Source organism: Pteropus alecto, unplaced genomic scaffold (genome assembly GCF_000325575.1).
Source record: "Pteropus alecto unplaced genomic scaffold, ASM32557v1 scaffold125, whole genome shotgun sequence".
NCBI lineage: Eukaryota > Metazoa > Chordata > Mammalia > Chiroptera > Pteropodidae > Pteropus > Pteropus alecto.
In genome coordinates, this window is record NW_006436888.1 from 5,535,559 (window position 1) to 5,546,324 (window position 10,766).

The 10,766-nt window shown below is 59.2% G+C and overlaps 1 protein-coding gene across 1 annotated transcript in view; it reads left to right on the top strand.

The window, feature by feature from the left end:
* Positions 1–10,341, top strand: part of CASZ1 (castor zinc finger 1) — a 17,371-nt gene extending 7,030 nt beyond the window's left edge. The window contains exons 4-12 of the mRNA XM_025048634.1: positions 544–634; positions 1,431–1,595; positions 2,638–2,810; positions 3,073–3,914; positions 6,298–6,433; positions 6,671–6,734; positions 8,063–8,217; positions 8,357–8,479; positions 9,424–10,341. Coding sequence (XP_024904402.1) covers positions 544–634; positions 1,431–1,595; positions 2,638–2,810; positions 3,073–3,914; positions 6,298–6,433; positions 6,671–6,734; positions 8,063–8,217; positions 8,357–8,479; positions 9,424–9,766 — 2,092 coding nt within the window. The 3' untranslated portion in view covers positions 9,767–10,341. The remainder of the gene's footprint in view (positions 1–543; positions 635–1,430; positions 1,596–2,637; positions 2,811–3,072; positions 3,915–6,297; positions 6,434–6,670; positions 6,735–8,062; positions 8,218–8,356; positions 8,480–9,423) is intronic.
* The last annotated feature ends 425 nt before the right edge of the window (positions 10,342–10,766 follow it).

The following is a 10,766-nucleotide window of genomic DNA, read 5'->3' on the forward strand; positions in this document are numbered from 1 at the left end:
TAACACCTCTGGGCAACAGAGCTCTGGGCTGACCCAGCCAGGGTCCCCCAGCACCTGGCCCAGTGCTGGTGGGGTGTGAGCGGGTGGGTGGCACCTGCACAAAAGGTAGTCGGGCCACTGTGGTGGTTCCTGCCCTCATCATTTCATCCCATCCCATCCCATCTTCCCTGTCTCTGCTCTGACTTTCGGCTGGCCCCGGCTCCTTCTCCCCACCTTGGTGCCAGGCCTCTGTACCTCAGCTGGACTCATTCCCGGGGCAGATGGACTCTCTGGGCCTATGGTCTGGGTCTGCAGTTCAGTGGCTCTGGGCTTCCTGAGAGGCTCGATCACTTGTCCTGGCCGCCTCAGGCCTCTCTCTCTTCACCGCGGCAGACCATCTCTGCCCCTCCACGGCCTCACACAGGGCTCAGGGCCCCCTGAAGCCCAGCACGTGTCCCTGGGGCATGGGTACAGAATTCCTCGGCTGCTCAGGCCAAAGCCCCTGGAAGAGTCCTGCCCAGGCTGGCACCCAGAGAGACCTGAGCCTCCCACTCCTCCCTGCAGGTTCTCAGGCAGTCAGCACTGTGGCCATATCCATTGCGCCTACCAGTACCGCGAGCACTACCACTGCCTTGACCCCGAGTGCAACTACCAGGTAATGTCCCTCGGGCACCCACCCCGTTCCCGCCCCCGCCTGCTGGCACAGCAGCAGAGGAGCCTCTCAGGAGTGGGATGGGTATTCCATTCTGCTCAGGCCACCTGAGCTTAACTCGGGCGGGCAGAAAAACTTCCACCCTGCCCACCCCCCCAGATTCCTGCGCACAAGGCAGCTAGTAGGATCTGGAGCCATCTACACCCTCGTGATAATAATTCAGGTTCTCATTCATTGAGTCCACCATGCACCAAGGATGTGCCAGACAGCCTAGGTACCTCATCTAATAGATTCTTCCTAGTGTTCTTATGAGGTTGGCATTACTGCCCCATTTTACAGATAATAACATCGAGGTTCGGATTGTTTGTCACTTTTTCCAAAACCAGTAGTTAGTGATTGCAAGGCTAGCGAGTGAGGAGTGTGGGCCATCTGCGCAGTGTCCGCTCCCTCTCTCTGGCCAAGGAGCCCAGCTTGGCCTATCCCACAGGCGGCACCGGGCAAAATGAGTTGTCACCATCAGAGCCCCTACCTTAAACGTTTGGTTCAGGTCATCCTCTCTGCTCCCGGGCATGGCTCTTAGGAGCCTGCGGGAGGGTTAGTGAAAGGTCTCTAGTTCTGGACCCTTTGGAATTGTTCTCGCTAAGGTCCAGTGCGCTGGCCTGGGGGCAGTTTGGGCTGCCTGGACCCCAAGCAGGGGTGTTTATAGGGAGACCCGAGAGCCCTGGGGCTGGCGCCTGGCCCTGGCGCCCCGGGTCTGTTGGAAGCTCAGGCTCCTGCCAACCTGGCCCTCTCCCGGCAGAGGTTCACGAGCAAGCAGGACGTGATTCGGCACTACAACATGCACAAGAAGCGGGACAACTCCTTGCAGCACGGCTTCATGCGCTTCAGCCCCCTGGACGACTGCAGCGTCTACTACCACGGCTGCCACCTCAACGGGAAGAGCACCCACTACCACTGCATGCAGGTGCCTCGCCCCCCCCACCCCACCCACAGGCAGGGCTGCCCCGGGAGCAGGGACCCTCCCGACAAGGGGTTCCCTTTCTCCCACCCCAGGACAGAGGCGACAGGCAGGTGGACAGTCCCGGGGGCTCGGGCTTGGGCAGTGGCTGGTGGGCCAGGGCGGGGCCTTCCCCATGGCCATACTTGGTGCGGGTGAAATTCAGTGAGCTGTTTATACAGACCGACATTTTTCAGGCTTTAATACCAAGAGCAGTATTGCGAATGGTTCCTGAGGAGGTTTTTGTTTAATTCTTTGTTTTAATGCCACGCAGAGTCTGGGCTTTTTCAAGGTGTCAGGTCCAAGGGGAGCAACTTTGGGTTGCAAATAGCAGCCACTGCGCCTCCCCCAGTATTTGTCAGGGTGTTGTTATGGCCTCTGTGAAACAACCTGGCCCAGGAGGGGAGGGGGACTCGCTTTCTGGGCTCTGAGATGGTGCAGACACTGGCACAGCCCAGCCTTCAAGAGTGTTCAGATTCCACTGGTTTTTACTCAATATGGCAACGTTGCCTGCCTTGGCCCAGCTGGGGTGGGTGGGGAGGGCCCTGTGCCAGGAAACAGCCACTAAGCAAGTCCTTGGGCTAAAGGTGACCACCAGGCCGCAGGGTCCAGTCTTGCCTGCCCCGGGGGGCTTTAGAGGTGGAGCCACAGATTGGGACTCCACACCCACCTGCCGCAGATCTGGGCTCCCACACCCACCTGCCGCAGATCTGGGCTCCCACACCTGTGCCGGGAGGCGTTTGGTGTCCCTGAAGACAACCTGACCCTCAGCGTGGGCAGGGCCAGGCCCTGGGGGCCTGCGAGGTTGTTAGAGGTTTCCTACTGAGGTTCCTAGGTAAACCTTCTCCATGGCCCGAGCTAGATGTTTACAGGTGCAAAAGCTCCCCTGAGCGGGGAGGTCAGCGGCCTGAGGCCCCATGGCCCCAGCCGCACCCAGCAGAAGCCTCTCTGACCCCGGCCCAAGGGTGCCTGACCTCAGTTCCCCTGACCGCCATTCTGGTCCCTGCAGGTGGGCTGTAACAAGGTGTACACGAGCACATCGGACGTGATGACCCACGAGAACTTCCACAAGAAGAACACCCAGCTCATCAACGACGGCTTCCAGCGCTTCCGAGCCACTGAGGACTGTGGCACAGCCGACTGCCAGTTCTACGGGCAGAAGACCACACACTTCCACTGCAGGTAGCTGGAAGGCTGGCTGGGGAGGCTTCCTGTCCTGGGAGAGGGACGGACGTTAGGGAGCCAGGCCCAGGGGATGGCGCAGGGCCCTGCTTCCGCAAGGGAGTAAGTAGGAATGGGAGTGGAGGGCTGCTCCGAGGCACCGCCTTCGCGTCCCGCGGTCCTCCATTAGAGGCCTGTCCCTCCTGGAGTCGTGGTGGGAGCGCAGCAGGGCCTCCTCCCGGCCCCGTGAGGCCCCATGACAGGCTCCCGATATCCCATCCAGGCGTCCCGGCTGCACATTCACCTTCAAGAACAAATGTGACATCGAGAAGCACAAGAGCTACCACATCAAGGACGACGCCTACGCCAAGGATGGCTTCAAGAAGTTCTACAAGTACGAGGAGTGCAAGTACGAGGGCTGCGTGTACAGCAAGGCCACCAACCACTTCCACTGCATCCGCGCCGGCTGCGGCTTTACCTTCACCTCCACCAGCCAGATGACTTCGCACAAGCGCAAGCACGAGCGCAGGCACATCCGCTCCTCGGGCGTGCTGGGGCTGCCACCCTCGCTGCTGGGCACCAAGGACACGGAGCACGAGGAGTCCAGCAACGACGACCTGGTGGACTTCTCTGCCCTGAGCAGCAAGAACTCCAGCCTCAGCGCCTCCCCCACCAGCCAGCAGTCCTCCGCCTCCCTGGCCACTGCCGCCGCTACTGCTGAGGCGGTGCCCAGTGCCACCAAGCCTCCCAACAGCAAGATCTCTGGGCTGCTGTCCCAGGGCCTGCCCGGCTCCATCCCCCTGGCCCTTGCCCTTTCCAACTCAGGCTTGCCCACCGCTGCACCCTATTTCCCCATCCTTCCGGGCCGCGGGAGCACCTCCCTGCCCGTGGGTGCCCCTGGCCTCATGGGTACCATGTCGTCTGGGGCAGCAGCCTCAGCAACACCTGACACGCCTGCTCTGGCCTCCTCCGGAGTTGGTGACTCCGCCCCCGTGGCTGCCACCTCTGTCCCAGTGCCCCCCGCCTCCATCATGGAGAGGATCTCTGCAAGCAAGGGCCTCATCTCGCCCATGATGGCCAGGCTGGCCGCAGCCGCCCTCAAGCCCTCTGCCACCTTTGACCCAGGTGAGCAGGCCGGGCCCTGCCCAGGAAGCAAGCACCTCACAGACGCAGGGAGCTCGCTGGCCTCAGGTTGCGGAGCACAGTCGGGGGATGTTTGGCAGAGGCCTCTTTCTGCTCCCTGCCCCCGCGTCCCTGGTCCCCCCACCGCCCCTCTCTGCCTTGTCTCTGCCTCCATCTTGCTCACTTCCTATCTGCGGCTCCTCATCCTCACTTGCCCCCACCCCCGGCAGCTCTTGCTTCTGGCTCACTCGTGAAGTGGGGGCAATAATTTTGGTCTCATGGGGCGCCTAGGCATCCCAGGGCAACCGCCAGCTGCCCCCGTCCTGGCCTTCTCACCCTGCCGCTTTACAAGTCCCGCCCCTGATGGGAAAAGTCCCAGAGCCCCAGTTTTCCCTAGGGCCTCCTCCAGGCGACCTGGAGGGGACATGAGTTCAGCCCAGTGGCAGGTGGCTGCACTTCAGGGACACTCGGAGGTTCACGCCTGGCCAACCCCTCAAGTCTGAGGATGCCTGTCCCAGGCTCTCCCTCCCAGTCCGCCCTATCCAGTAGAACTTTCTGCAACAACGAAACGTTGTTTCTGCACTGTCACGTGTGGCTGGTGAGTGCTTGAATGTGGCTAGTGCGACTGAGGAACTGCATTCAGGTGGAATTCCTTTAATTTCAGCCACACCAGTGGCTGTCGCCTGGAAGCCGTGGAGCCAGTCCATCTCTCCTGAGGGGTCATCCTCCTTTCTCAACTTTTCTGCTCTTTTAGTATTTTAGTATTTCTGCTCTTTTTCTCTGGAATGCCTTGGCTCTTCTGTTTACCTCGCTCCTCTCCCTCTGCTTCCCCCACCTCTGGGTAATTAGCATTAGTCAAATCCTTGAGAAGAGTGAGCTCAGGTCTGGGATGCGGCTCACTTCATTCATTCATTCGACAACCGCTGGTGCTTGCTGAGGGCAGCTCGCTGCGTGCTTACTGAGGGCCAGGCACCCATCTGGTGCTGGGGACGTGGCAGGGAAGAAGACAGACAGAAGTCCTGCCTTGTGGAGCTATGGGAACAGTGCGGGCATAGTCTGTTCCTGGGCACATAGCTAGAAGGTGGCGAAGTTGAGACTTGGACCTCAGCAGTCTGGCTCCTGAGCCCATGCGCCCTGCTTTGCTGCGAGACTGTCTCGAGACCAGCCAAGACTGAGGGTCCCCGTGGCCCAGACCTCCCAGAGGGCCGCTAGCACTTGGCAGGGGTCTGGGCCCTGTCTCCCTGGGGACTTTGGGCAAGTGACTTTGGTGAGCTGCTGGAATGCGGACACTCTGATTCTGAAAACTGTCGTGTCCCCAGTGGGACGCTCCTGTCAGCTGGCAGCTCGGAGTGACCCAACCTTCCGTTCCTGGGAGGAACAGAGGGGACTGCCCAGGGCCACGCCCCTCTGGCCAGGTGCCTGCACGCTGGGGTGGGGCCCCGCAGAGCCACACTGGGCTCGGTGGCCAGACTGTCAAGTACTTTCTTTTCATTAGAAAAATCGCCTTCCCCCAAAAGAAAGGTCAAGCAAAGAGAAAGGGGGCTCATTTCCCTTTATTTTTTAATAAAATGCCACTTGCTGTCTGTGAAGCAGCTCTCTGTCAGCTGCAGCGCCTGGGGGCAGATTAATATTTCAGTCACTTGGGGATTATGGAGAAAGGCTCAGTGGACATGTTCCTGTCAGCAACTTCTTTTGCCCCTACTCTGCTTGGCCTCCCGAATCCTCTGCCCGCCCGACTCCAGCCTTTCCCCCGACGCCCACACCCCAACAGCTCCCACTGACCCGGTCCAGCCCTGCCAGCCGGGGTGGGCCTCGTAGCCTTGCCCTGGACAGCTTGACGGGCGAGGTCACGTAGTTTGAACCACTCTGATTGGCTGTCAGCTTCCATAGCCCTGACCCAGCAGATGCCCCTCCTAGGCATGCTCAGTGGAAGGCAGGGCCGTCGCCCCGGCAACAGTGGGACAGGGACCTGCGGAGGGGGCGCAGCTCCCAGTCTAGATCTGCCACTTTCCCTCAGCGTTAACAGAGTCTTTAATAAAAGCCTAAGCGGCAGCCCCACAAATTGACTGTGACAGTTGGTGGAGAAAATGAAGGGCCCCCACCCCTGTCCCAACCCCCTCCCCAGCCTCTCGCCCTTCTCCTCCAGGAAGCCCTGAGCCTGGACAACTTTGACATAATTTTGCAATAATTATCACTTGAAGAATTGCCACACAGGGGTAAGCGTCACAAGCGATCCCGTCAGTGGGGAGAATCGCTGACCAGCAGTCAGGGCTCCCCAAGGGCCCTAGCCCACCCGGCCTTCTGCTCTTTCTCCCAGAGGTCCTGGTTTATGCCCATATGAAGCTCTCAGCCCCTCTAACACCATCTTCCCTCCCCTCCCCTGTAGGAAATGGGCAGCAGGCCACCCCCACCAGGTTCCCCCCAGCCCCGGTGAAGCAGGAGCCCGGTGAGAATGCTGGCACCCCAGGTTCCCACGAGGCCTCCCAGGACCGCAGTTTAGACCTGACTGTGAAGGAGCCCAGGTGAGGCGAGGCAGCGGTCTCCCAGGTCTGCCCCCCTGCAGGAGGCTCAGGGTACTGCACCCTCCGAGCCAGACCCCAACAGGGGCCAGGGGCCAAGCCCTCCCGGAAGGGGTCGTCCCCCTGCCCCGGTAGATGTAGCAGGCGGGCTGGAGCCCCAGGGCCGGGCTGGGAGGGGTGAGGCTCTGGGCTCAGTCCTACGTATGTCTGAGCTAAAGCCCCTTGGTTTGTGTGTTCCAGTAATGAATCAAATGGCCACGCAGTCCCGGCAAATTCATCTCTTTTATCCTCGCTTATGAATAAGGTAAGAACCATCCATCACACGCCTCCCATTCCCCCACCCAGAGAAATTAAAGCTGTGCTGGGGGGTGGGGGGATGTGTTTGTTTTTTAATGTTTTGCCTCTAATAAGATGAGTTTGTACCATTTAAATTTTGAGGCCATTTTTCATCGGATATAATTTCAGAGCCACTGCTTACAAATTAATTTAATGAACTGGCTGAAGAAATATATTCTAGCCTCTGACACCCTTTTTTTCCCTTCAGATGGAGGGCTCCAAAAGCTTTTCCAAAGCCCTCTAACTTCTTTCGCTTTTAGTTATTAATTTTATTTATTTATTTTATATATTTTGTTTGTTTAAAAGGGGGTGGGTGAGGGGGGACCAAAGTGGGAGCAAAGCATCAATTTCCACTTTTCGGGGTGAGTAATGGTCTCGGACGCCTTCCGCAGAGGTCGCTCCGGAATATTTATTTTAAATAATGCAGGGTCTTTGTAAATTATACATCATCTCAAATATATTTTCCTCCTTCACATGATAAATTTGACTACAGCAAGATTAATTTGGTTACTGTACACAAGTGACTGTTGCGGAGGGAGCTGGTCCTGGGCCAGACCCCATGGGGTTGGGGACCTGGCTGAGCCCTCGGCAGGGCAGGAGCCCGCCACTCCCCTCTGCCCCGGCACCCACCCCGTGCCTCTTTCTTCCCTCCTTTGCCTGCTTGCTCTCGTGCTCCCCTTCCCCAATCTTGGGACACTGCTCCTGGCACCCCCAGTCCCTTCCTGTCAGAGTCCCACACCCGCTCCAGTCAAGCCTTCACAAGGGCTTCCCCTCCCGGCTCCCCTCCTCGCCCAGCAGCATTCAGCTGTCTTGCTCTCACCCCGCGAGCCTCCCTCCCTCCCTCCCTCCCTCCCTCCCTGCTCCTCCTTTGTGTGCCTTCTCTTGTTCTCAAGGAATTTGTAGGGGTTCCCCTCACCCCTCCTCCTCCTGTACTTCTTTTGAAAATCTGGCAGGAAAATAACCAGGGAGCCACAAAGTCTGGGGAAAGCTGGGCAGGAGTGTGTGCCCCGAGTCTCGGCCTCAGCTTGAGTGATGGCTCCTAGCAGCAAGGGGCTTGTGTGCGGGAGCCCTGGCATCTCCACAGGGCCGGAGCAGCGTCCATTCAGAGACGGCTCTTCCATAGCCAGAGCCACGCGGGCTGGGCCTCCTCTCCTGTGCTGCCTCTCCAGCACTGCCGCCATGCTCTGTTCGGTTGTGAGAGGCCCGAGTGGCTCAGAGCTGCTGCTATTCCCAGGGTAGCCAGTCCTGTGTCCTGAGGTCTCCCAGCCCCAAGCACAGCCCCTGTCCTCCTCACAGATGTCTCAGGGCAACCCCAACCTCGGCAGCCTGTTGAACATCAAGACGGAAGCGGAGGGGAGCCCCGCCGTGGAGTCCTCGCCCTTCTTGGGCAAGGCCGCGAAGGCGCTGGTCCAGGAAAAGCTGTCGGAGCCCTGGAAGGTGTACCTTCGCAGGTGAGCGGCTCATCGGGAGAGCAAAGGGGAGGGAGGAGCCATGCCCGTCCGTCCTAGTGGCCAGCACCCGGCCCTACCACACATCCCGGCCTCGACAGAGCTCCAGGGTCTCCTCTAACCCGCTGGCTCCTCTGGCCAGGTTTGGTACCAAGGACTTCTGCGATGCCCAGTGTGACTTCCTTCACAAGGCCCACTTCCACTGCGTGGTGGAGGAGTGCGGCGCACTTTTCAGCACCCTGGACGGGGCCATCAAGCATGCCAAGTGAGTTGGGGTCCCTGGAGGGGGCCCATTTAAACCCAGCCCCATTTATCCCAACCTGGCTCTGGGCTGAGTGGGGCTGGACGCTTCACAGGCCTCTTGCTGCCTTCCATGAAAGACCTGTGTGTCGTTCCCACCAGACTTCAGAAGCTGAGCTGGCTTCTTCTCAGAAGGTGCTGTCTGACTAAAGGCAGGCTTCCCCATCCCCCATCTGCTCCACCACCAGCCAGGTCTTCTGAGCTCACCCAGGCCCAGTGCAGCCATCAGCCCACCACAGATGCTCCCTGCAGAGCCAGCTGGAGACACCTAACTGTGACCCGGGCAGGGACCCTCAGTGAAGGCCTTTTCCAGCTAAAATACTGTATTTGTAGATTCTCTTTAACCTAAAAGTAATGAAATTAATTTGTAAAATCCAGGGAGCTGAAATGTGGCAAGCCAAGCCACGTATTATAATTGAACCCAGAACTTGCAAACATTTAAATCAGATCTTCACTGCTCCCTAAACCCCGGATCGGGCTCTCTCACTGTTGGGCAGCCTTAGCTGCTAGTCTGCAAAGAACCAATTCTGAATACTGAGACCTATCTTTAAATTCCAGAGCAGGTTCTAGAAGGATGGGCTTTGTGATCCAGGGCCTGCTGTCCTCGAGAGCCCCCTTTGTGTAGGGAGGATAGGGACAGACACATCAGGAAGGTCACAAGTAGGATGGCATAGTTAGGGCTGAGCCAGGAGTCCAAGTTCAAGACTGGAGGACGCGATTTGCTTTCAGCCCTTCTCGCCTAGTGGGATCATGCCTAGCACTGGCGACGAGAAGGGGACACTGGGACCCTAGGCTTCTGAGGCAGACAGGCAGGGCCCACCACCCCCAGGCATGCCCAGCGAGGAATGGCTGACCTGCTCAGGGCCTTCTCCACAGCCCACCTGAGACGCCCTCTCCTGCCTCTTGCAGCTTCCACTTCCGGACGGAGGGAGGAGCAGTGAAAGGAAACACAGAGGCTTCCTTCCCAGCCTCAGCTGCTGAGACCAAACCTTCTTTGGCCCCCGCATCCCCTCCGGCGCCTCCTGTCACCACAGCCACGGTTTCCTCTCTGGAGGGGCCCACTCCCGGCCCGGCCGCCGTGCCCTCTACCCCAACCCTGCTCGCCTGGAAGCAGCTGGCTTCCACCATACCCCAGATGCCTCAGATTCCAGCGTCAGTGCCTCACCTGCCCACTTCGCCCTTGGCAACGACTTCTCTAGAAAACGCCAAGCCCCAGGTCAAACCCGGATTCCTCCAGTTCCAGGAGAAGTGAGTCCCTCGATGAGCCGGGAGTCCTGTGTGTCCCCCGTGTGTCTCAGGAGTAGGTGCTAGCGAGGGCAGCCAAGGAGGCCCTGCTCCTCAGCCTGCAGTTAGCCCTGGCTGTCCTCAGGCTCTCTGGGACACGTTCATCAGGCGATATCCTAACCAAAGATGCTGCTGCTCTGACCTCGCTGCCTGTTCCTGGAGTAGGTGGCCAGGCTTGGTGGGGGTGCGGAGATGGTGCTGGTAGTGTCCACTACTCCAGAGCACTAGTGGAAGCGCTGCAAGATCCCAACTTAGGCGGGCTGGGAATGGTGGTCCTCGCTCCTCAAGGAAGGCTGCATCTCCCTCCAGGCCTCCTTGTTGGTCTCTTCTGTGGCTGAGTCTCTGCAGGGCAAGCGAGGTCATGGATTGGGGGTGAAGGGAGTAGGTCCTCCTCCAGGCCCATACCCACCGGCACAGTGGTCTGAGCTCTTGGGTGGAAGGGACCTTCCTCACTGGATGGTGGTGGCTACTTGCGGCGAGAACGGTGACTCTGTATCATTATGTATGCGGCTTCCTGTTCTCAATAAAAGTAATAAATTGGATGTGAACATACACCACCTGAGTGGCAGCTGTCCTCCCTCTCTGAGCACCTGGGGCTGGGCCCATAGCATGGAAGGGGACCTGTGCTCCTCTCCATCCCTCTCCCAGCTTCCCTTCCTCCATTCGCCTCCCCAAAGTGGCAGCCCTTTTAGTTTCCCAGACGGGTCAGAGTTCCCACCCGGGGTCAGACGAGGGGGTCAGCCGCGTTGTCAGCTGGGGCAGAGGCTGGACACAGCTTCCTCCCTGCCTGCCTGCAGCCTTGGAGTGGAGTTCTGCCACTCGCACGGCAGGCCAGCCCTGAGGGCTCAGCCCAGCATTCTTCCCGCCCCTGCCAGCCCCACTGCTCAGCTGGCTTATAAGGTTCTCTGAGTGGGCGGGTGCCCTAAGCCCGGAGCTGACCCTGAGAGCCCCAGCAGTTGTGAGCTTCA